Source organism: Myxine glutinosa, chromosome 11, assembly GCF_964187855.1.
Source record: "Myxine glutinosa chromosome 11, kmMyxGlut1.1, whole genome shotgun sequence".
Taxonomy (NCBI): Eukaryota; Metazoa; Chordata; class Myxini; order Myxiniformes; family Myxinidae; genus Myxine; species Myxine glutinosa.
Window position 1 is genome coordinate 9,133,320 of NC_136271.1, and position 26,511 is coordinate 9,159,830.

The window sequence follows — 26,511 nt, forward strand, 5'->3', positions numbered from 1 at the left end:
GGAGGGGTACGCACGTCACCTAGAGGAAGGCATGGAGCTAGTCCATGCCTTCGCCCGCCGCCAACTCCATCTGGCGGGGGAAAAGATGAAGCGCAGGTACGACGACCGGAGCCAGGGGAGTCAATACGCTCCGGGGATGAAGATTTGGTTCTTTAATCCCCGGAGGCGGAAGGGAAGGTGCCCAAAACTCACCTCCCCCTGGCAAGGCCCAGGAGTCGTCCTGTCGCAAATCTGTGACGTGGTCTTTAAGATCAAAATGGGGCCACGAGCCCTCCCTCGGATCGTCCACGCCGACCGGATAAGACCTTACACCGGCGAGCAGGCGCCCCCGTGGATCGCCTCGGCTTTAGATGCCGAGGCGGGACCCAGTACCTCTGAATAAGGGGGGCTTATTAGTGCCAGAGGACTGGGGGATTGAGGAGCGATAGGCCCGGTGGGAGAGGGTGGCATCCCTGCCACCTTTCCCATGTGTGGGGGCAAAGGAGCACTAGATTATGGGGTGTATGGCAGTGAAAACTAGCCCGGGTGGGTTAGGATATGGTGTGTAGGGATCTAGCGAAGATTGACATTAGGTAACGTTAAGTTTAGTTAGTGACTGATACCTGTAGTGGGGACGCAGGTAGATTAGTGTGGATGATAATGACGTGGGAGCGCAATAGTTTAAAGGGACGACTGGGAAGCGCAAGTTTCAGAGGGGAGTAGTCAGCTGAGATGATGCCGTGTGTGTGAGAATTGAACAGGTGTGATTGCACAGGTGTGCAACTGGACAGGTGTGTGGAGCCGTGTATGAGTAGTGAGTGTTGTGGATCAGCGCGAATGCGCTTGGGGAGAGAAGGGTGCCGGTGGCACCAGGTGTGAGAGCACAGGTGTGCAAGTACAGGTGTGTGGAGAAAGTTGGAGTAAGTGGTGTGCATGGTGCGAAGGTGTGGATGGGGGAAGAGTGGACCCCTTTCACGAGTACCCGGGGCGGGTAGTGTAAGTGCTAGGTAGAGGGTACAGGTAAATTGTGGTTGGATATTGGCATTTGTGGTGCGGTTGCAGAATGGTGTTGTGGATGGGTGCATTAGTGTTGTGGAAATGGCTGGGCGTGTAGCCTGTTAGTGTGTGTAGTTGGTTGGGCACTCCACCACTGTGAGGATGTCGGCCAGGTGAGGCCGCAGGTGGGCTCTGGGAGCCGGTAGAGTTGTGGATGGGGCCCGAGGATCCGGAGGATGGACCCGGGTAGCCCAGTGCCAGAGAGGGCACCGAGTGGGGAGAGTGCCAGAGGGCCTTCCCCAGGTAGTTAGGTTAGGGTAAGGAGCAGGTAAGCTCGGAGGCAACCGCAGTGGTGGAGGTGTGCAGGTGGGTAGACCCACTGGGAGAGGTACACGCCACAGCCCAGAAATTGTGCGAGGGCACCGGGAGATGAATCGGGGGAGTGAGACCCCAAATTGAAGAGCACCACAGTTTGGCCAATGGGAATTGGTTTTTAGAACCCGTAGTGTAAGAGGGCCAATGGTTTGGCCGGAGAAAGACCCCGGGTAGTGTAAAGTTGTTAAAGTCATTTAGGAAATAGTTAGGATTGATGAACCTGTCGCACCATACGCAGCCACTTACCTGTGGTGATGATGATGACTCCACACCTGTGTTTTCTTTGTTTTGTTGCAGGAGATGAATCGCTGTGTGGATTTGTGAGACGCATCACGACGTGGATGAGACATTGGGGTGATTCCATCTCTCCCTCCCTAGGAGGGACTGATGATGAATTGGTAATGGCAAATTATGATGTTGAGTTGGAGATGGCAAATTTTGATGAGAGTTGAAAATGGCAAATTTGATTGGTTAGGAGGGAGAGAAGACGAATTTGGTATATGGGAGGAACGGGGAAGACAGTAGGGATGTTTGTTGATTTGTAAAGTAGATGTTTATGGGTAGTGTTGTGTTTTGTGGATACAGTAAGGGGTAAGGGAGGGGCCATGTAGGTTACCTGGTGGGGGGGGGGGGGGGGCGTACGATAGGAACGTACCTGTCTCACCTGGTTCCCATGTGCCCCCAGTGTGCATTACCTTATATTGCGTGCACTTTTGCGCCCTTACCACCTTACTCACTTGTTTCTTCTTTTGTCTCCCACCTCCGAGGATCTGGCTTTGGGGTAGAGAGAGAGGAGAGAGAGGTGCTGGCTACGCAGTTGTGGGCCTGCACTTTCGCTGTTGGCTGCCTGGGTCGATACACCATATGGACCGCAATGTTTGTGGCCACCCACAATGGACCGCAGCTCTTTTGCGGCCAAGCACCACCCGTGGAAGGACCTATGGGTCAACGTGGCACCTATGCCATAAAGGTGAACCACTGTTAATTAACACCAAGTGCACCACAAGAAGAGCAAGAGACACCTGCAGGGTTAGGGGTTGTCGAATTTATTTTTATTCCAATGAACAATGGTGACTGCACCGATTGGTGGTGGGGTGGTGCTTTTGATGCTCGGGAAGGGTGCTCTGCACGTTATTAAAGGCCGTCGGCCACAGAGCACTCGTGGGTTGGTGTATCGATGTTGGCAAGCGCGCTCTCTCTATGCATAACATCTGCATGTGTTCCTCCAAAAACAGGTCCTGGATCGTAGTGTAAATAGCAGCATAGTCTTGTAAATAATGCTCCCTACCGGCTGTATGTTTAGTTTGAGAATTCTTTCCGGATTCGGTTATCCTGTGGGTGTGTTTCTGTGAGGAGAAGGGTGCAACGTCGCAGGGGGACATATTTACTCATTTGTGAATATCTGTAAAACTGTCGCACTCAGGGTAGAGTTAATAGTAGAGGGAACTACATTGCGTGCCACACTAAAGTAGGTAAAAATTTATCGGGTCGGGACGCCCCGAGGGTAGAGAAGGGTGCAATGTTGCGAATATGGAATTTGGCCTCCATATCCGCTTGTAAATATTCCCCTATTTTCTCCAATACTCCCCAACTTTCCCCAGTCCCCCATTCCCTAGTCCCATTGCATGTAAATAACAATCAGTAGAGCCGACCTTCCCCTTATTCCCCCATTAAATGTCGTGCCCAGGTCCACCGCACCACACGTAGACAACTTTCGGACATCTTCCTAGTTATTCTTAATCTATGTCAGTTAAGGCCTCGTTTCCATTAATTATGACTCTTCGTTGCACCAGAATGTGATTATATGGCACCAGTAGTGAGTTTAGGACCTTCCCATACCTCCTCCCATCTTCTTCCCCAAACAATAACAACAACTACAACAACAATTACAACAACAACAGAGGGGATGGCGGCGGAGCGGGGGAGGATGCGTCCTCACACCGGCTCGATTAGCTCCAGACCATGCGCTCCACGGGGTTACCCCGAAGGGGCTGGCTGTCAGCTCCTCGTCAGGGGCGGAGCCAGTAACCCCCCCCGCACGCACCCAATGAGAAGCAACGTGCCGATTCCACGAGGCGGAGCTAACGAGCCGAGGGCGTGTCACTCCCCGCCGGATATACGCAGCCGCTTGCCGGACGTGACGTCAGATGCGCCCCCAGCTTGAGACGACAAGACGCCACCTCGAGCGCTGAGAGACCTCCTGCATCTTTTGGGCCGCGCCATCCTGTCCCTGAGCACAAGGTGCACCTTGTGCTGGCCATCGAATACCCGCTTTCCTTGTCATCAATCCCCGTGTGAGTCAGTTTTTGTCCTGTTTCTCTGTGGTCTGTCGGGAATAATATAAGGTTGTGTCTAAGTGCCTGTCTTCCTATGATGTACCTCTTGTAGTTGTAATCTAACCTTCCGCCTTAATATAACCTCCTCCGGAGGTCTTGAGAACTGAACCCCTGGTGTCGTATTGTGTCATTATAACCCAGCCGGGTGTCTTCTCTTTCCTATTGAGCCAGCGTAGCGCGGCTTCGTCGACGTTCGAGTACAATCGGGTAATTTGTGCGGACACGACGGCCATTCCGCTCGGCCCACCTTAACATCAAAGTCGTGTCTGTAACAATATATACACGACTCATGTTCCACTTGTTTGCCCAGTCTGTGATTTTGTCCAGGTCTGCAGAGAGCGAGCGAGGAGACTGCCGATCTGAGGGATGAAGAATGGAGCGACAGAGAGTAGAGTCATCAGCAAAGAGATAGAGAGGATTTTCAAGAGAGTCAGAGAGATCATTGATGAAGACCAGAAAATGCACAGGGCCCAGAACACTGCCTTGGGGAACTCCAGCCTGAACAGGAAGAGGAGATGAGAGAAACCCATTCAGGGCCACACGTTGACTACGACTAGAGAGGAAGTCCGCCAGCCATGCGTGGAGATTTCCATGGATACCAAAAGAGGAGAGTTTGGTGAGCAGAGCGGGGTGCCAGACCGTATCGAAGGCACGTGATATGTCAAGGGAGACAGCTCTAATTTCCTGTTTGGCATTGAGGACCTCCATCCATTGTTGAGAAAGCAGAAGCAGCATGTCCAGAGTAGAGTGACAAGGTCTGAAACCAAATTGATGATCAGAGATCAAGCCATTGGAGAAGAGGAAAGATTTCATATCGGAAGCAATGGTGGAATCCATGACTTTGCTGATAATTGGGAGAAGGCTGATTGGTCTGTAGTTGCTGGGATCTGTTTTTGCACCTTTTTTGTGCAAAGCGGTGATGTTGGCAGATTTCCAAGCAGATGGCAGATGACCTTGAGCAAAAGAGAGGGTGAAGAGAACAGAGAGAGGGAGTGAAAGAGCGGAAGAATAGGATTTTAGGACCCGTGGGCTGATGCCGTCAGGTCCAGTTGCAGAATCAGTCGAGGGTTGACAGAAACTTTTCCACCTTGTCAGGAGGAAAGGACACAGACTCCAGGAGCAGCTGGGTACGACTGGGTACGGTGGGTACAGAGAGGGATGAGTTTGGGACACAAGATTTAGAGGCAAAGCGAATATCGCTATAATCGCTAATAAATTAATCGCTAATAATAAAATAACTCCTCAATTAGTTGATTAATCAAAAAACAAAAAATACTGTTTTTGACAAAGGACTTGCTCACTATTGTGCCGAAATTTCAGCTTCCCAGCTCAAAGGATGGCTGAGATATCGCCCGGACAAACAAACAAACAAGAAAGCAAGAAAACAACCAGAGTGAAAACTGCGTACTCTCTTTCAGCGTGCGTCACTGCCGAGCCCCCTTCGGTGCCCAGCAATGCCGATTTGCAATGCCTGGAGATGGCATAGGAAAGGTGCGGTGTACAATAAACAAGAAAGCAAGAAAACAAACAACCAGAGTCAAAACTGAGTACTCCCTTTCAGCATGCGTCATTGCCGAGCCCCCTTCGGTGCCCGGCAATGACGTTGTGCAGCACCTGGGAATGGCATCGGAAAGGTGCGGTGTACAACAAACAAACAACGAGAGTGAAGTGAAAACTGAGTACTCCCTTTCAGCGTGCGTCATTGTCGAGCCCCCTTTGGTGCCCGGCAATGACGTTATGCAGCGCCTGGAGATGGCAAAGGAAAGGTGCGGTTTATAAAAACAAACAAACATGAATTATTACTTGCTTCAAGTGATGGTGGTAATTGAAATAAATTAAGCTAAACGGATATATTGTAAACATAAAAGTAATGGCCTGAGATATTTGAATGACTGTGAAATGGTGTTGGAAAAAGGGGGTGAGTGGTGGGAGGGGGATGGGGATAGAGGGGTGGGGCTAAATGTGGAGATGCATATAAAGTAACAATGTACATCAAAGTGACAGCAAACGAGGTGCTAATTTATATGCTTGGTAATACATTCTTTGGTACGTTTCTGAATGAGAGGGACAAATGCTCGTGGTTAGTCAAGAACCTCCTCTGTGAGAGATACAACATATTCCTCCACATGCCTCTAAAATCCTCCTTTTCCTCCACATGCCATGCCTCCAAAATCCTCCTGCATTTACTGGGGGTAGCACCCAAAATGCTGGCATTATCCCACAGGGGAACATGGCCAGCCTTCAGACCATGTTTGGCAATGGCAGATCTCTTTGGATAGTTGCATTCGAAGGCCTTGCGATGCTCATTGACACGTCGTAATGTTCTCCCTGTGTGTCCAATATTTTCAGCCCCACAAACACGGAACTGTGTATACCACCCATGCCCAGCCATTCCTGGGAAGCTTGTCCTTGACCTGCATAAGTGCCTGTCTCATGGTGAACATAGGTTTGTAACTTACCCTCACACCTGACAATTTTAAAACTCTGCCTTTGGGACACACCCAGCACAAAAGGCAAAACACAATAACGTTTTGGTTGTTGCTGTGGGACAGTCCTGTTGCAAGGGTTCGCCAACATCGCATCCCTTTTTGGTAGTAATCTGTCATGGTAGCCATTGGCCTTCAGAACGCCTTGTAGATGTTTTACCTCTCTCCCTTTATCTTTGATTGTCGATGGTAAATCACGTGCTCTTTTAAGGAGGGTGTGCACAACAGCTCGTTTGTGGTCCATGGGATGGCAAGAGTCGAAATCCAAGTATCGGTCAGTGTGAGTGGGTTTCTTGTGACAACAACAACAACAACATGCATTTTTAGGCCATTTTCCCTGCTAGAGTGGGGGTTAGCCTTGTGGGCCCCATGACAATCTTCTCCATTTTGCTCTTTTCTACGGATACCCGCTTTTTTTTTTTTTTTTTTTTTTTTTTTTTGTATACAAGATCGAGGCTCGTGAAAGAGCGTGTTAACCTCCTTGCCCGCATTTCTTCTTCCACCACCTTTAGCCAAGGCTTTCTCGGTCTTCCCCGTCCTCTACTTCCTTCGACATTCATTTCCATCATTCTTCTCAACCAGTCACTTTCATCCTTCCTCAACACATGACCAAACCATCTCAACCTGTTTCTCTTCACAGCATCCATCACAGGCTCTATTCCCATCATATTTCGCAATTCATCATTTGTCTTCCTCTCTTTCAACGATACTCCACACATCCACCGAACCATTCACATTTCCACCCTTTCCAGCCTTCGTTGCTGCTCTACGCTCATTACCCATGTCTCGCTCCCATAAATCATAACCCTTCTCACACATGCAGCATACACATTTCCCTTCAGCTTCAACGGCACTCCCCTTGTCGTCAGCACGCCACTCAGTTCCCGAAACGTCTTCCATGCACAACTCACTCCAGCAACCTTTGCCGAGTCTGATCAACCTTCTCCATTCAGCATTTGTCCGAGGTAGCAAATTTTTTCACACCTTCCAGCTTCACACAGACTCCAACATCCACTTCTTCATTATCTTCATTTTCTTCATTATCCTCTTAGTCCAGGTAGTCAGGTTCACTATGTAATTTCGTTGGAATTTTTGGGGGATTTCGAAAACTATATATTTTTGGAAACTATATTGTATAGTCAGTCAGAAAACCAATGTTGCTATTTGCACAGACTCCTGTATGGCGGCCATCTTGGATTTTCAACATTGCCGCCATAGAACTAATTTTTCTCAATATCTCAGCTTCTAAATAACATAGAGCTTTGATTCTAACGGCTAAACATACATTTTCAAGGGCCCCGAATCCAATGGTAACAAGTTCGATAAGCTAGACATGACCATAGAGCTCCTATGTGGCGGCCATCTTGGATTTTTCAAACTGGCCGTCGTAAACTTGATGTTTCTCAATATCTCAGCTTCTAAACAACATAAAGCTTTGATTCTAACGGCTAAACATACATTTTCAAGGGCCCCGAATCCAATGGTAACAAGTTCGATAAGCTAGACATGACCATCGAGCTCCTATGTGGCGGCCATCTTGGATTTTTCAAACTGGCCGCCGTAAAATTGATGTTTCTCAATATCTCAGCTTCTAAACAACATAAAGCTTTGATTCTAACGGCTAAACATACATTTTCAAGGGCCCCGAATCCAATGGTAACAAGTTAGATAAGCTATACATGACCATAGAGCTCCTATGTGGCGGCCATCTTGGATTTTTCAAACTGGCCGCCGTAAAACTGATGTAACTCACCTTCTAAAGAGCACAGAGCTTTGATTCATCATTGAGTAAAGTCATCATCATCCTCATCATCGCTTTCGTTCATCACATATTGAGAGTCCTCATCATTTTGGCACTGGATGTCACACTGACAAAGGTCTGTACAAGCCAAGTTGTTTGTTCTGCAGGAACATCTTGATGAAGAACAGTCTGTTTTGCACTGACATCTAACCATTTGAATGATGGCCTTGGGGGCTGGAGGCTCCTCAGTTGTGGTTGGTTTCACTTGTCCATCCGTGTCTTTGTAAAAGCCGTTTTGCAGGGGATTCAGCTGAGGATCCTGTTGAGCAATGCTTGCCTGACCCCACACTCTGGCTTGGATATGGACTCTAAGGATGTGCTGCTTGAGAGCTCCAAGAGTAGGAGGAAGCCTGTCACTTTCTGCCATGTGTTTGCAAAAGAGATACCATCGTAGTTTGGGGATGCTGTCGATGTGGATGCCATTTGGAGAGTAAGCAGCGCATACAAAGTTAGCTAGTGTGGACAACATGTCCTCCGTCACTTCAGTTGCATCTGAAAGCATTCGCACGGTGTCTATGACATCTTCACTTGCTTTGAGGTAGACATGCAGCCAGGTTGCTTTGCCTATTCGAGAGAACCTCCCACTCTCCCAGTGTTGTCTGCCCCTGTGAAAGCATGAAAGGCTGGCAACGCCTTTGCTCTTTCGACCCCTAGAGCTGTCCACAGTGGCTCTATTTGAAGTATTCCAGAGGTCATGGAAATGGATGTATTCCTCAGCAGTAGGTCATAGTTTGCTATGACTAGTACCAGGACATCTGTGTTGGGAGAGAAGAACACCAACTGCACATCATGTGGGTTTCGCTGGGATGCCAGCACGGCCTGGTGGATCAACAGGGTGTCAGCTTCTTCATGGTTGTTGTCCTCGAAGAGCAGGTCACTGTTGCTCCTAGTACGCCCTGAAGCAGACGTGATGATCAACTTGGATGAGTGACTGTTGTATTCTAGAGTTTTCGCTGCCAGATAGTCAGTCAGATCAGCCTTTGTTTTGTCATGAGAAAGGAATCTGCTCATTGGGATGTGTTTGATGTTGGTGTCATCTCTGACTTGATACTGTACTGCATCCTTTCCTTGCCTTCTTTTAGCCCTGGTAGCACTCTTCAGAGAATCGTTTTTGTACGTGTCAAAGACCAGTATGATCTCATCACAATCTTTTGTTAGAGACATGAATCTGTCATTGAAGCATTCACCCAGATCGTTGACTTTCACTACAGTGGCTGGTTTCTTTGTCAGCTTATGCACAAGTACCATCCCATCCACCAGTGCAATCTTCCGACTTGTAGGTTTACTAGATGTGGATGCCATAGTTCTTGTGTCCATTGGATCTTCTTGTAGAACACTTGCAGCTGGTGTCTGCTGCTGATCTTCGGGGTGAATTTCTGCTCTTGCTAACTTGTCGAGGAGATGAATTAACTTCGACTTGTCAGTGCATGGAAGAATTGCCCCATCTGGAGCGAATAGTGCTCTTGGTGTCACAGTGAACTTGTAATTTCCGATGGCATATTTCTGGTTGACGTCTCTGTTTGACTTGGCAAGGACCATGAGCCTTCCGTACAGTTCCTTAGTCTCCTTCAGATCCACAGTCCTGTCTCTGAGTTTCACTGTGGTTCTCTTGTTCCCAGACGTGAACATCTTGTTGTTCTCCTTCTTGACTGGTGCCCAGAGGCTAACATCTCCATTGATACGCTCCGACACGTAGTCTTCATACAACTTCTGACCAGTGACATCAATGTTCAAGATCTGTGGTACATACTCGTCTGGGATGTAAGCATTCGGTATCACATTGTGCAGCTTGTCACCTTCAGTGTCAAATGGATTTCCGTGACTCAGTATCGCAGCCTTGATCTTGTTGATTGCTTAATGCTCCCTCTTGACTGCACTTGGACCAAGGTCATGATGTTCTGTGATCTTGTCACCTTCCAGGCCAAACTGACTCTTGAAGTCTTTTGACAGGCGTGATAATTGAAATTATTGAAATTGCCCCTCCATATCGTGATTGAAAAATACAAGATGGCCGCCACATAGGAGCTCTATGGTCATGTCTAGCTTATCGAACTTGTTACCATTGGATTCGGGGCACTTGAAAATGTATGTTTAGCCGTTAGAATCAAAGCTTTATGTTGTTTAGAAGCTGAGATATTGAGAAACATCAATTTTACGGCGGCCAGCTTGAAAAATCCAAGATGGCCGCCACATAGGAGCTCTCTGGTCATGTCTAGCTTATCGAACTTGTTACCATTGGATTCGGGGCCCTTGAAAATGTATGTTTAGCCTTTAGAATCGAAGCTCTATGTTATTTAGAAGCTGAGATATTGAGAGAAATTAGTTCTACGGCGGCAATTTTGAAAATCCAAGATGGCCGCCATACAGGAGTCTGTGCAAATAGCAACATTGGTTTTCTGACTGACTATACAATATAGTTTCCAAAAATATATAGTTTTCCAAATCCCCCCAAAAATCCAACGAAACTTTAAATCTGGACATACTGAACCTGACTAAGGGGCCAATACATATTTTGGTACCACCCAAGGTCAGCAAACAATTTTGGTATTTTTGTCTCCCGACATGTCTCTAGTTTATATTTTGGTATGATAACCTTGCCTATCTAGTAGCTTAATGATAGTTTTCACTCTGTAAACAAACCCACCTCCATATAATCTGGAAGTTGAATTTTAGGAGAGAGGGGTAGCATTTTTGCTTATAACTTCAGTTCTACTGAACATACTTTAACAAATCATAATTCATGGTGAAGCTACATCATATATCTACACAACTGTATTATATTTTCATCTTTAGTTATCAGGTGACTTTCTCAGAGGTCAAAAGGTCATGTTTCAATTGCAAAATCGAAAATTAAGAGTGTTTTTCTTTTCAACTGATCTGATTACTATTTCGTGATATGTCGATGCTGAAATTTGTAGACGATTTAAAATAACATATCATTCACAAAACTTCAACAATTAACCCTATGTTAACCCTTTTTATGCAAGCATTATTTCTTCGATTTCCGAAAATTTTTGTCATTGTCTGCACAAATGTGAAACCTGCTTTAAATAGAGCATTATGATAATAAAATAATATTGTGACTCGTAATTGCTAAATGAAATATGTCTTCTTCCTTGCTTTCCTTGCAGGATCTTGCAGGATCTTGCAGGATCAGGACATGATTGGTGAGAATGACTCCAACTTTAGTCATCCTGATCTACATTTACCATGAATCAGGAAGGATGAAGCTTATATTCAGTCACTTGTTGAAATGATGGAGTCCAGCTGGATCAATCCTTTCGATGCTGACCATGAAGACATTGTCAGTTTGTCGACTGGCATTGCTGCACCTCCAGATGTTGCTGAAAACCTCATGAAGCCCACCAAATAGGTAAAGACGCTTATGGAGATTTCAAACAAGCGAGGATGGAGTCAGACAGTCCAGCCATAACGTTTCATGACAGGATTACAAAGAAGAAGCTGAAAACATTTTCAGACATTGGCAAGAAATCACGTACCCTTGGCAACAGAAAGGAAGTTATCCTCAAGGCTGATAGGAAGCTGTTTGGGCAGATGATTCGTGTTGCAGAAAGCAGGCAGCTGCACATGGGTGAAGTTTTAGCCCACCCGCTTGGACCTTTGCCTTGGGCCCTAGCCAACATTGATGGGTCTCTTCGTAAGACCAACAAGGCTGCTCTTGCCAGGGTGTTGGAGAAGCATGTCTCACCAGCAGAAATAATCCCTCAACCTTCAGCCACTCTGATAGATGGAATGAGCCTGGTCCAAAAGATGAAGGGGAAAGACAAAACGTTCTCCCAACTGGCAGAATCAGTATTGGCTCAAGTTATCCATGAAGGTGGTCAGAGCAAGCGGATTGATGTTATCTTTGATGTATACAGAGAGATGTCCATCAAAGATTTGGAGAGAGCAAAGAGAGGCACAGATTCAGGTATTGAGCTAAGGAGCATTGCGCCTGGCCACAATATACACCAGTGGAGGAAGCTTTTGTGTAGCTCTAAAAACAAAACACACCTCATCAGGTTCTTTGTGGAAGAATGGAAAGGTCAACTTGAGAAGATCAAGGACAAAGATCTGTATGTTACCTGTGAGGATGTCTGTTTCAAGCTCACAAGGGAACGATGGGAGGAGGTTCCGGAGCTATCAAGTACCCAGGAAGAAGCAGACACCCGTCTTCTATTCCATGCTCTACATGCAGCTGAATCAGGCTACAAGGGTATAGTAGTTACAGCAGAGGACACAGATGTAATGATTATAAGCATTGGAGTCAGCAAGAGAATTCCATGTCCCATGTTCCAGAAATGTGGCACCAAGAACCACACAAGGTTCACTGACATCAGCAAGCTAAGTCATGCACTAGGAGATAATGTCTGTGATGCTCTGATTGGAATGCACTCATTTACGGGCTGTGATACAGTCAGTGCTTTCACTGGGCATGGAAAGTCGGCCATGTTCAAACAACTGAAGACTAACAAGACCTGTCAAGACACATTCAGAGAGTTGGGAAGGTCCTGGGAGGTCTCTGATGAACTATTTGGAAAGCTTCAGGAAGTAACATGTCGGATGTATTTGCCTTCCACAAACACAACTCAAGTCAACAAGCTTCGCTACCAGCTGTTTTGTGCAAGGCGTGGAGAAGTTGACTCCAGTCAGCTTCCCCCTTGTGAAGATTGTCTCTTCATGCATGCCTTGCGAGCAAACTATCAGGCTGCAATCTGGCAGAGGTGTTTGGAGTGCAATCCTAGTGTACCCTATCCAATGGCTCATGGATGGAAGATTCATGATGGGGATCTGGCCATTGAGTGGATGCGAGGTACACCTGCACCAGAGGCTGTGTTGGACCTGCTATCCTGCTCATGTGTACGATCATGCAAATTACCAATGTGCACATGCCTTGGAAATGGTCTGAAATGCACAGACATGTGTAAGCTTCAAACCTGCAGCAACCAAGCAAATGAACTAGAACAAATAGAGCTGAATGATAGTGATGTGGACGATTGTGACAGACTGCGTTTGTCCCAATGACATGAAAGAAACTGTTTGTAGTCTAAACGCACTTCAAATAACAAGATTATAATGTATGAGCATTACCGAGATGGTGTTCACAACAAGTACAATGGCTTATTAGCCAATTTGAATATTTTTGTACATTATTGAAACAGAGATAATAAAACTTATTTATTTATTTTCTGATGATTGTTTTATCTGCTTATGTTCTTATAAATGTGTAACTTTATACCAATGCTTGCGGGTATGTGAATGATAAAACACATTGGAGACATATTCATTGGTTTTCCAAAAATATTGTCTAGAAGTCATAATATATGATATATACAGTCATTTTATATGGGGGTGGGTTTGTTTACAGGCAATGACTAAATTTTTCGGAAATCGAAGAAACAATGCTTGCATAAAAAGGGCGGCAAAAAGGGTTGGCGTCAGGAAGGGCATCCGGCCGTAAAACATTGCTTCAAAAAGGGGACCAAAAAACAACAACAACCACGGTTCCCGAAAAAGGCCAACCCCTGCTTGCGGGGAAAAATGGCCTCTAAAGGTGGTTATTTTATAATGCTTGCATAAAAAGGGTTAATATAAAGTTAATTGTTAACTTTAAAATTGTTATAATAATTTAATTGTTAAAATAATAAAGTTAATTGTAAAAAGCCTGGTGTTGGCTTAGCGGTTAGGGTGCCGGCTTGGGATCCTAGGATCCTGGGTTCGAATCCCGGTCGATCGCTGAATTAACGCCAAGGGGGATGACTCAGCCTGTCATCCTTCCGAGGTCGGCAAATTGAGTACCAGCTTGCTGGGATGAATGATCACGGTGTGTACCCCGAGTTAGAATAGGTCCACCGTATCCCTGCGCATCGTAAGAGCGTGACCAAGGGTGGGCGTCAGGAAGGGCATCCGGCCATAAAAACTGCCTCAAACAGGGAACCATGATTGTCATGGGGCCCGCAAGGCTAACCCCCGCTCTAGCGGGGAAAAATGGCCTTAAAACGATCATTCATATTCATATAAAGTTAATTGTTGTAGTTTTGTGAATGTTAGGTTACTAAAATCATCCACAATGTCCTATACATACATTGTGAAATAATTTCAGCATCTACATATCACGAAATAGTAATCAGATCAGTTGAAAACAAAAACACGCTAAATTTTCGATTTTGCAAATGAAACATGACCTTTTGACCTCTGAGGAAGTCACCTGATAATTAAAGGTGTAAATTGGATTACAGTTGTGTAGATATATGATGTAGCTTCACAATGAATCATAATTTGTCAAAATATGTTCAGTAGAACTGAAGTTATAAGCAAAAATGCTAACCCTCTCTCCTAAAATTCAACTTCCAGATAAATGGAGGTGGGTTTGTTTGCAGAGTGAAAACTATCATTAAGCTACTAGATAGGCAGGGTTATCATACCAAAATATAAACTCGAGACATGAAGGAAGACAAAAATACCAAAATTGTTTGCTGACCTTGGGTGGTATCAATTTGTTAAAAGATCAGTATTGGCTCCTGGACTATCTTCTCCAACACCCTTTCCAATACCTTCATTCCATGCTCCAATAACTTTATCGCTCGATACGAGTCACAGTCCAGAGGGTCACGTTTCCCCTTTTATAGAGGGACGAGGGTATTCGGTTCCCAATCCACTGGAATGCGGCCTTCTTTCACCACCAGATTACAGATCTCTGTCATTCTCTTCACACCCCAACTTCCTGCTGCCTTCAACATATCTCCCACAAGTTCCGTCGGCCCTCCCGCTTTTCTACTCTTCATTGCTTTTATTGCTTCCTCAACTTCCCTCTCAGTTATCTTCTTTGCCGGTCCTAAAACTGGGTTACTCTCTATGTGGCCATCCCATTCATTCTCTGCATTCAACAACAACAACAACAACATGCATTTTAAAGGCCATTTTCCCTGCTAGAGCGGGGGTTAGCCTTGCGGTCCCCATGACAATCTACTCCATTTTGCCCTATTTTCTGCATCTCTCCTTGTTAACCCCCTTGCCCGCATTTCTTCTTCCACCATCTTTAGCCAAGTCTTTCTCGGTCTTCCCCGTCCTCTACTTCCTTCTACATTAATTTCCATCACTCTTCTCAACCAGTCACTTTCATCCTTCCTCAACACATGACCAAACCATCTCAACCTGTTTCTCTTCACAGCATCAATCACAGGCAATATTCCCATCATCTTTCGCAATTCATCATTTGTCTTCCTCTCTCTCAGCGATACTCCGCACATCCATCGAACCATTCGCATTTCCACCCTTTCCAGCCTTCGTTGCTGCTCTCCGTTCATTACCCATGTCTCGCTCCCATAAATCATAACACTTCTCACACATGCAGCATACACATTCAACAGTATTTCCATATATCTCTTCCATCTTCCTTTAATTCCATCTGGGTCCACAACGATTTGTCCCACTTCATCCTTCAAGCAACTCACCCCCATCACATCACACCTCTCTTTCGCTATCTGCTTTGCAATCCTGAATACCGCTCTCTGACCCTCTTCCGAATCCAAGCGTTCTCCGAACATTTTCCTGCATGCCTCCTGCGCCTTTGCTATCACTTTCTTTGCAGCCTTCTTGGCTGCCTTATAACTTTCATGCTCTGCTTTTTCTCCTCCCGTACCCTTTGCCTTCTACCACTCCTTTAAGTTCTTCCTCTTCTCGTCAATCCTCTTTCCAACTTCATCATCCCACCACCATGTTTCCAAGTGCCTCGGTAGTGCTTTTGTCCATCCACACACCTCACCAACGGCTCCCAACAGACTATCTTTCATTGACATCCAACCACTTTCAAGCTCAACCACATCATCCTCTACCCTACCCAGCCTCTCTTTTAATGCCTCCCCTACTGTCACCTCTTTCAACCTCCACACCTTCATTCTCGGTTGGTACTTCACCCGCCGAGCTCTCCTCGCACCTTTCACGCTTATGTCGCAGACAACCAAGTGGTGCTGTGAAACAGACAAACAGACAACCAAGTGGTTTCCTGTGACCAACTCCAACATACCAACATACCTCCATCCAACAAATCTCTCATTCAGAAATGTACCAGAGAAACTGTATTACCAAGCACATAAATTAGTACCTCGTTTGCTGTCACTTTGATGTACATTGTTACTTTATATGCATCTCCACATTTAGCCCCAACCCTCCATCCCCTCCCACCCTCCACCTCTCACCCCATTTTTCTAATATTATTTCATAGTCGTTCCGGTATCTCAGGCCATTACTTTTATGTTTACAATATATCCGTTTAGCTTAAATGATTTAAATTACCACCATCACTTGAAGCAAGTACTAATTCATGTTTGTTTGTTTTTCATTGATTCATTTGAATTATGTTGCGGTTCATTTGATTTAACGTTTGATTTAACGATTGTTTTGATTTAACATCCCAATATGTGGTTTCAGTTTATCCAACGGTTTTTGGTTTGATTTACGGTTTAAATTTGAATGGCACGAGTTTGTTCCAGAATGGCATTGATTGGTGGTTTTGGTGTCCCCACCCCCTTTTTCCCTTGATATAAGGGGGCGAGGGGGGGTATAATTGTTTTTCTTTACTCTTGAGAAAGGTCAGTGGATGCACGGTTGTCCGTGTTGCTGATCGAAACGTCGAGCAGTTATTTATTTTGCCCATTAAAGGTTGGAGAACTCATGATGGATTAGTTTGATTTTAATCCCAACCAGAGTTATTACTTTATGTATGTATGTATGTATGTATGTATGTATGTATTTATGTATGTATATTGGAAAAGTAAGTTCACCCCCACAAAAAAAATATTCCATATTAAATGCCAAGTCTGTGTGTGTGTGTGTGTGTGTGTGTGTGTGTGTGTGTGTGTGTGTGTGTGTGTGTGTGTGTGTGTGTGTGTGTGTGTGTGTGTGTGTGTGTGTGTGTGTGTGTGTGTGTGTGTGTGTGTATGTATGTATGTATGTATGTATGTATGTATGTATGTGTATGTATGTATGTATGTATATACAGACACACACACACACACACACACACACACACACACACACACACACACACACACACACACTCTCTATAAAAACTGGATACGGCCGGGCTTTGCATTTTGAAATGTTTTCTTGTCCACCATTGTATTCTGAGTAGGATTTCCATTTTTCCACATATCAATTTAATTATATTTCTTCTGAACAGGGTTTTTCTTTTTTCTAAACCATGGGGCCACATCATGTTGCCGAGCATCCAGGCTTGCTTCGTGGTTGTTTCATTCGAATGAGCTCATGAAAAACCATGAATGTAATTTTCTTGAAAAATTAATTGAGCATATGCATGCAGGTGTACTTGCATATAATTTGCTTATTCCTCCCACACCTGTCGCTTGCAGTATACGTCTGTATCAAGAATGCTTTGTTCCATTTTTAGAGGTCCACCGAGGAAAGTCGCTTTTCAAGAGGAGCTCCATGCACTTTTGACCATGATTAATATTCATGGAGGAGTTCATACTTGATGTTGCAGCCAAAAAAAAAAAAACATTCTTCAATTTAGTGCAGTGATTGGTGTGGAGTGAGACTTAGCATTTTAAGGTCGGTAATTAGCAAACAATGTATGTCTTTTGTGGTTCAATTCCAATGACGATGAATGCATTCATGCGCAAAATAAATAATGGTGAACCTTGAGTACACTTGTTGTGTGAAAATGTGACACCGTGGTTATGTTCAGCATCGTGTGTTAATTTGTATTACCAATTGCTCTTTAAGATGTATGGTACATAATACTGCGCATTTCTTGGATTTGTACTTTATTTTGCAAGGCTGATTTGATTTGGCAGCTTTGTGGGGTAATTGCAGTGGGTATATTTATTTATTTCTGTATTTATTTATTTATTACTGCCTTCCAAACCCCTCTTGTTTTTTCAGGTCACAGTAATGCATTCGATGCAGGCAGGCTACTTGGAGAAGACGCAAAAGTACACGGACAAGGCATTAATGCAGATTGAGAAGTTAAAGAGTATGTAGCTTTGTTTTTGTTTTTTTTTGTTTGGGAATATTTTGGCCTGTTTAGCTCCCGAATGTGTTTGGGTGCTTCTGCAAGACATTGATCAGTCCAGCAGCATTTTGACTTGCTTTTGATTGAATGACTGGCAGTTCTCGACCCCAGCCCGATCCTGTCATCCTTTCAAGTCATGTTACTTGAACACATCATCATGTGTCGACTAGTTACCGGCCACAAAGCACTCGCTTTACAAGAAGTACGCTCCTTTCTTCATATTTTGTTTTGGATGCTTTTTATATGTCAGTTCAAGAAGAATATCTTATTTTAAGTGTATAAGTCGATACTTTTTCCCCTCTGGATGTCTGGGCCTCAACTTGTACTCAGAATCGACTTATCTATGGTTGAAGATATTGAAATGCATGAATGAAACAAAAATGCAAAGTGTGATATTTTCTGAAATAAATTCTATAATTTTTAATTTAAAGCACTCCAGAAATGATTATCCAGAGCGTTTGCCGATTGCGTGAGAGATTAAACGTTGATCCGCTCACCGACGCATGCAAAATGACCCCATCAATAATGAGCATGCCATGCACTCAACAATTACGTTTGATCCATCCCTTTCAATACCAATCAAGTGTATCCATCCTTATTATGTTGTCTCAAAATGCTTCCCGCAACACCACACAAGTCGTACACAGCAGCTTCGAGGTTGGAATTGGTTAAGTTTGCTGAGGAAAATGGTGGAAATATGGCTATGCATACGAAGTACGGTGTCAGCGAGAAATGTGTCCAGGACTGGCAAAATGTAATGTGTTATGAGCCAATGTTGATAACGATTCTGCAGGTTGGTTTAAATACTGTACCTCTATAGGATAACAAAAATGTTGAAAAATCATTTACGTTCCTAATTTATCGAAAAGGTCTATTCCACAAAGTAGTTCAAATAATATGTGCAAAACAACTCATTCATATTCATGACCCTGGAAGTACTGTTGCTGGCGATACCTTGTGAGTGCCAGGGAGGAATTAACAACACCTCGATTGTTGTGACACCTCATTGTTGTGACAAATTAATAACACATCATCCATGAATCCATAATCAGATCTTCACCAAAATCGCATCGATTCGTCCTTGTCAGACATCAAACCTGTCCACCAGGTATCGTCCGAATCCGTCCATAACATTTTGAGATATCCTGCGATGTATGGTTTTTGGCCCTGTCTCCCAATGGTGAAGAATCACTTAAAAAATTCTACTAGCCGGATCCAAATCCGGATCTTCACTAAAATCTAATCATTTCGTCCTTGTCACATATGCTACCTCTGCTGAATTTTGTCCAAATCCAACCACAACTTTTTGAGATATCTTGTTCACAAATGGACAAACAAACAAACAACAAACAGACAGACAGGGGTGAAAACATAACCTCCATCCACCTTGGCGGTGGCGGAGGTAAAAAATCGGATTTATCATCATTATCATCATATATAGCCATATATAGACGACGGATTTCTGAGAAATGTGAATGTTCGGTGCATTTTTGGGTAAAAGTTGGGAACCTCACTTTTTAACACAATTATGTTATGCTGAATTTGATTAACCAGGTTCCCAAGCTGAATTTTGAGCTTTTGACCTTCTAATTAGCATAAACAAAATGGCTGCAAAATTGCCATTTTTGGACAATTTCTTTGAACAAGCATTTATATATCATGTATATACATGCAGCTCTTTTACTTTAGCTTTACAACTTTTACCCCAAAATGCACCTAGAAGCTTATACATGGCCTTTTTCATAAATCAGTCTAGTCTATATTATGGTTGGTGACATTGAAAGACACATTCAAACTGATATTGAAATTGGACACTATAAAATGGGAAATGGTTTTAATAAGACAATGTTTCATTCAACCATTTATTCTGAAATTAAGTATACATGGCCATGAAGCACAAACATTCAGGAATGTCACACATGTTGTTTTGCCAAACTACATCAAATTCATACAAAGGGTCTGATCATCACTCTGTTGCTGACAGGCACATATTGATGTGCACCTCAACTCTGAATAGCGACATTTGCAGCGTCGAGTCTTGCATTGCTTCTGGCATGCACAACAAATCATCTCGATGCAACTTTCTGGGATTGGACTCTGTGATATCAGAATAGGCTCTCGTCCTGAATCACCACGTTTCCATCCCATTTACACAGGTGCAGGAAGGTCAGGTGTGGCACAATGAGCATTTCTCCATACCATGGCTTGATAGTGTACTCGCATCAAATGGAAATGAAGAGCATCACTTGTCGGTGACGTTGCTTCTGGTTTACCAGTCTTGGAGATCAACATATGTCGTGCTGAATAAACAGAGGTTGTTCTGTGCACTTTATATATTCTGCAGACGAACGCTTCTGCAGATTTGATAGTCTCCTCTGTGAGTTCACTAATGCCCAAGTTCTTCAGCAGTTTATTCAAAACTCAAAAAAACCAAACTCAAAATTCGGCTTGGGAACCGGGTTAATCGAATTCAGCATACCCTAATTATGTTAAAAAGTGAGGTTCCCAACTTTTACCCAAAAATGCACCTAGAAGCTTTTCCTTGGCTTTTTTTTCCATAAATCCGTCTCGTCTAATATGCATCTGCTCCATTATAGATATGAGGAAAATGTGTTTATAAACGGTGATTATCATGATCAAAACATTTATTCGCTGCTGAAATAACACTTCATGATGTGTGATTCTTTTTATCAGGAAATCTGCATTGTGTTGATGTGCAGTTGTCTTTTGTGCCGATACAGATCTCACAAGCGTGTCAGCTGTGCCAACATTTGCCTCGCCTCTTCTCCACACACGCTGCACAGCTACACACACTCCTTGTACGTGTAAAAATGTGTTTTCTACCAACTCGCTATCAAATATTAAAACATTGAACAATCTGTGCACTTTATTTCCTCCTACCTTCTTTGATTGAGAGATGATCTTTTTTATGCTTCTGCAGCCAAAGGTGCTGGCAGCCTTGTTTTTGATTTGTCTGTCCGTGTGTATGTAGCATATTTTCGTAACTATGATTTGTGAACCACAGAAGGGATTTTGATCAAACTCGATACAAGTATGTACGATGATGCAAATGCTAACTGATTCAATTTTGGGTTCCAAAGGTAAATGGTCATGTGACCTTGAATTGAAAATCGTTGTCACCACAATAACTTGTGAACCAGAGAAGGGATTTCAACCCAACTTGGTCCAAGTATGGACTGTGACACGAAAATGAAATGTTTAATTTTGGGTTCAACTGGTCAAAGGTCATCATCTGCCCTTTGAAAATCCCTTTACAGATCATAACATCTCGAGTTAGCAACATCTAATGTTTGTCTCTACTTATCTCTCTTTTATCTCTTGCACTCTCTCTCTCTCTGTCTCACATGACCTTTAATTTTTCACCAGACATTTAGTGAAGATCATGTATAACAGGGGGGTTAACATGTATTGTGGTTGGAGTCGAATTCTATTTTCTAGTTTGCTTTCTTTATGAATCCTCAAATTGAAGTACTCGCTATAACAGAAATATGATTGAGTGATTCAGGATACAGTGGATGTAGATTTGCCAAACAGTTGATATGTCTGATTCTCCCTGCAGAGTGCAAGCAAAAGAAGTTTGGATTTCTTTCTTGACTGTTATTGTTTCCTGGAATGATTTTACCGTTTTTGAAACTGTCACGAATACCCTCATCCCCTGTCCTTTCAGGGTCTTTACAGTGTGTCTGTAAACTGCATGGACAGTGCGGAAGCTCAGTTCACAACAGCATTGCGGGTGGGTTTTTCAAAAGTAAAAATGTTACTCGCGTGCAATTTTGCTTTACATTCTCCTCATAGATCTTTCATATAAAATATTTCTTGGAACTCTATACCAAGGATGGTGAATCTATTTTTCTTTGGTAGATTTTAACAACTTCAACATTGCTTGAAGATTCAGAAAAAAAAAATTCCTCCTATGGCTAAACTTTTGCTAAAACAGAGATTAGCTTTGTAAATGTGACATTATACACTTAGCATTGAATGTAAGTGATAGAATCCACATTCGATCAAAATTTCCCATGTCGATTTATCAAATGTTTTAGCACTACAGTCGTAGTCGAGAAAAAGTGTATGCTCAGTCACTTTGATCAATGAGTTCCCACCCCAAGCAAGTTATTGCACCTGTTAACTGATGGTGACAGTAGAGGAGCTAAAGAACAATGTATTCTCAACAGCTCACGACGCATCAAGAGCTCTGGACGTACATTGTGACGAATCTTGCAAGTGTGTACATCCGGGAAGGCAACAGGCATCAGGATGTAAGAACTCAGCACGTGTACCCTTTCTTACCACGCTTACACTTGACTTTGTCGGGCCTATTTCTCAGAAGGCAAAATAAGTCAGTGACTTTATTGCTTTGTGATCATCACTCGAGGTACCAAAGACCTTGAAAGAAAGGAATGTGTGGAATTTCTTCTCATATATTATGTTATATATGCTTTATGAACTTATTTGGCACTTTTGTACCCACGGTCCTTATTCCTAAAACAACCTTAATCAGACTCTGGGACCTTGATTTGTGTCACTTTTGTCTGTGCATTGGTTCTGTTTATTTCAAGATTTCCTTTTCAAATTGAGTGACTGTACAGTGTGGCCTGAAAGTCCCTTTATCCCTCTCCAGTGAAGCATTCGTTGTTAAACTTTTAAATATTTTAATATGCAGGTTTTATTGTGCAGTACTAGGGCTGGCAAGATGGCCGAGGCTACTAAAAGCACGCACACACACACACACCTCAAAGTTGTCGAGTCTGGGTTTGAATACTGACCCAGCCATAAACTGTCATGCTCGTGTTTTACTGCCTGGGTGATTCAATATGTGTGTCTCACTCAGATGGATGTTAAATGGGTGTCCCTTCTGTTGGCATTATTTGGTGGACGCAAAATACCCCACGGTGTCCTTCACTAAGAGTATTCAAGCTATTGTCTACACTCTGAACAAATTACAAATTCCTGCCCTAACTATTGCTGGGAAAGCAATGGCAAACCACCCAGTATAACCCTTGCTCCGGAAGCTGCTTTGGTGGCATTGATGCTCTGGAGAGTATGTTTTGAGAGATGAATATAGATACAGTCACGTGAAAAAGTAAGTACACCCCATGTAAAGTTTTGACTTTTTCAACATACAGCTATTTGATCTTCATTTCAACAATATTGAGAGATAAAGGTGATGTAATACAACAAATATCATGAAACATTTACATTTTGTAGTCCATTGTATCATTTAAATAAACATAAATGCAAATTTCGCATGTAGAAAAAGTAAGTACACCCTTACATTTATCACTACTTCAAATACCTAAAATTAGAATCAGGTGCACCAGCTCAGGTGCAAATGATTAGAACATCGTTAGAGAGGATCTTGGAGGAACCTGTCTTATTTAAACCTCAGACATTTAGTTTGGTTTGCTCTTTGTTGTTGAAGTGTGTGGCGTCACCATGCCGAGACCAAAAGAGCTCTCTGAGGCCTTCAGAAAGAAGGTTATAGATGCCTACGAGTCTGGGAATGGATTTAAAAAGATCTCCAAACAATTTGAAATCAATCATTCGACTGTCCGGAAGATCATTTACAAGTGGAGAAGATTCCAAACAACTGCCAACTTGTTCAGGCCAGGCCGCCCCAGCAAGTTCAGCCAGAGAGCAGACCGCAAGATGCTGAAAGTCTCTAAGAACCCCAGAATGTCATCACAAGACCTTCAGGTTGCTCTTGTCACTGTTGATGTCAAAGTGCACGAGTCTACCATGAGAATGAGGCTGCACAAATTTGATCTACATGGGAGGTGTGCCAGGAGGAAACCTTTGCTGTCCAGAAAGAACATCAGGGCAAGACTAAAGTTTGCCAATGAACCCCGAGGCAAAGACCAGCACTTCTGGAACAATGTGCTCTGGACAGATGAGTTAAAGGTAGAGCTATTTGGCCACAGTACCAGAAGACATGTTTGGCGAAAACCAAAGACAGCATTTGACCAGCAGAACCTGATGCCAACTGTAAAGCATGGTGGTGGAAATATTATGGTTTGGGGCAGCTGTGCTGCATCAGGGCCTGGGCAGCTCACCATCATATAATCCACTATGAATTCTTCATTGTACCAGAGGGTGCTTGAGGATAATGTGAGGCCATCTGTCGGAAAGTTGAAGCTCAACCGAAGGTGGACCTTGCAACATGACAATGACCCTAAACATACCAGTAAATCCACCAAGGAATGGCTGTGAAGAAAGAAATGGAGGGTTCTAGAATGGCCAAGTCAAAGCCCGGATCTAAATCCCATCGAGATGTTGTGGGGGGATTTGAAACGAGCTGTGCATGGAAGAAACCCCTCAAACATCGCACAGCTGAAAGAATTCTGCATGGAGGAGTGAGCAAAAATTTCTCCCAGTCGATGTCAGAGACTGGTAGACAGTTATAAGAAAGCCTACTTGAGGTTGTTTCTGCCAAAGGGGGCAATACCACCTTTCGAGCGAAGGGTGTACTTACTTTTTCCACATGCGAAATTAGCATTTATGTTTATTTAAATTATACAATGGACTACAAAATGTAAATGTTTCATGATATTTGTTATATTATATCACCTTTATCGATCAATATTGTTGAAATGAAGATCAAATAGCTGTATGTTGAAATATGTTGAAAAAGTCAAAACTTTACATGGGGTGTACTTGCTTTTTCATGTGACTGTATATATACAGACTTGGCATTTCATATGGAATATATATTTTTCTTGACTTGGGTTTACTTTCTGAACTCAATATATCAATCTGGTGAGTTATCGTTTTTCGCTTCGGTGATTTCTTTATTAAAAGAACCATGTCACTGATTGTCTGCCGCAGCAAGAAGTCAATAACAGGATTATATCACAGGTGGCATGACAAAATGTACGGACAGGTACATTTGACGATTGGCATCACAATCGGGTATACAAGGGTTGTTGCATTCTGTATTAGTGGAAAACAACTGCTGCACGTCCACAAAAGTTATTGCCGCTTCCTCTGGAGATGGTCTGTCAACTCAACAATGCTGTTTGTCATGGAGTGGTGGCTTTACGAAATTCCGGCATGAAACAGCGTGCTATTGCTCGGCAGTATGGCATCACTCAAGGTCAGGTGTTAAAGATCCTGAAACGAAATGCTCAGAGGGGTGTCCCTACTCCAATACCGAGGCCAGGACGTCGCCGCAGTACCACAAGGAGGGATGATCGCCAGCTGCACTGGTTAGTCCACAATGGCCGTTCCAAGTCAGCTAAGTGGCTTCGGGCTGAGTGGCAGCAACTGACATGTGCCTGTATCCAGAAGGCTAGTCAACCAACGACTGGTTCAAGCTATCGTGCCAGGCATCCCCTGAGAAAGCCACGCCTGACCAGACAACACTGTCAGCGCTGATTGCAGTGGGCCAGAGAGCACCGTCAATGGTAGCCAGAACACTGGAATCACGTGATCTTTAGTGACGAGTCTAGATTTCTGGTCTATCATCAAGATGGCCGCGTCCGAGTGTGCAGACAAGTGCAGGAAGCCTACAACGAAGATTGTATAGTGCCAAGAGTCCAAGCTGGAGGTGGTGGGGTCACCGTTTGGGCTGCTTTTCATGCAGGGGGCAAAACTGACCTGGTTGTTCTGAATGGAAACCTGAACCAGCAAGTACAGGGCCATTCTGGAAGAAACATTGCTTCCATTTGCTCATGCAGCCTTTCAAGGAAACTTTGTCTCCCAAGATGACAATGCACGGCCTCATCGTGCTCGCATGATCCAACACTTTCTTGCTGACCGTGGTGTAGAGCATATGGAGTGGCCTGCCATGTCCCTGAATATGAATCCGATATAGAACTTGTGGGCAGAATTAACGCGTCAAATCGACAACTTGGACCAGCAACCTGCCTCTGTGCGTGAATTGCAGCAGACTATTGTCACTGCATGGCAAGCGATTCCTGTCCAAACCTTGGCAAATCTCGTGAACAGCATGCCTCGACGTGTACGTGCTCTCCTGAATGCTCGTGGGGGTTACACGAAGTACTGAACTGTAATTTTACTGTCCGTAATCCCAGTCCTAATTTAACTTTTGTTTTTGTTTAAAAAAAATTGGCTAATGTGCAAAATAAAGAAATACTTCTGGAAAACGCACAGAAGTTTAACAGTACTGTCCGTGAATTGAGTTCGATATCAGTTTACATCACTTTCAAGGATCAATTTATTTGCTTCAAAATGTCAAATGTGGTTTTTGTTTCTTTTAAAGGTCACATAAACAAAATCTAGAATAATTTCAACATAATTCCAATGAACTTTTGGTTCGAAGTCATCTTGAAAAGTAAGTTCACCCCCACAAAAAAAAAAAATCCATATTAAATGCCAAGTCTGTATCACACACACACACACACACACACACACACCACACACCACACACCACACACCACACACACACACGTTGAACCCCCTAACTTGACCAGGAAGCAAGGCACAGATCGAGTCTCACTACAGCAATTGCTGCACAACCTGTTGGCA

General features: G+C 43.7%; 1 protein-coding gene across 3 annotated transcripts in view; it reads left to right on the forward strand.

Moving 5' to 3' along the window:
- MAU2 (MAU2 sister chromatid cohesion factor) overlaps positions 1–26,511 on the forward strand; it is a 297,343-nt gene that overhangs the window by 91,765 nt on the left and 179,067 nt on the right. For all 3 annotated transcript variants that reach the window (XM_068129792.2, XM_078786386.1, XM_078786387.1), the window contains 5 exons: positions 17,877–17,967; positions 18,105–18,208; positions 20,748–20,825; positions 21,695–21,760; positions 22,200–22,283. In XM_068129792.2, the coding sequence (XP_067985893.2) occupies positions 17,877–17,967; positions 18,105–18,208; positions 20,748–20,825; positions 21,695–21,760; positions 22,200–22,283 (423 nt within the window). The remainder of the gene's footprint in view (positions 1–17,876; positions 17,968–18,104; positions 18,209–20,747; positions 20,826–21,694; positions 21,761–22,199; positions 22,284–26,511) is intronic.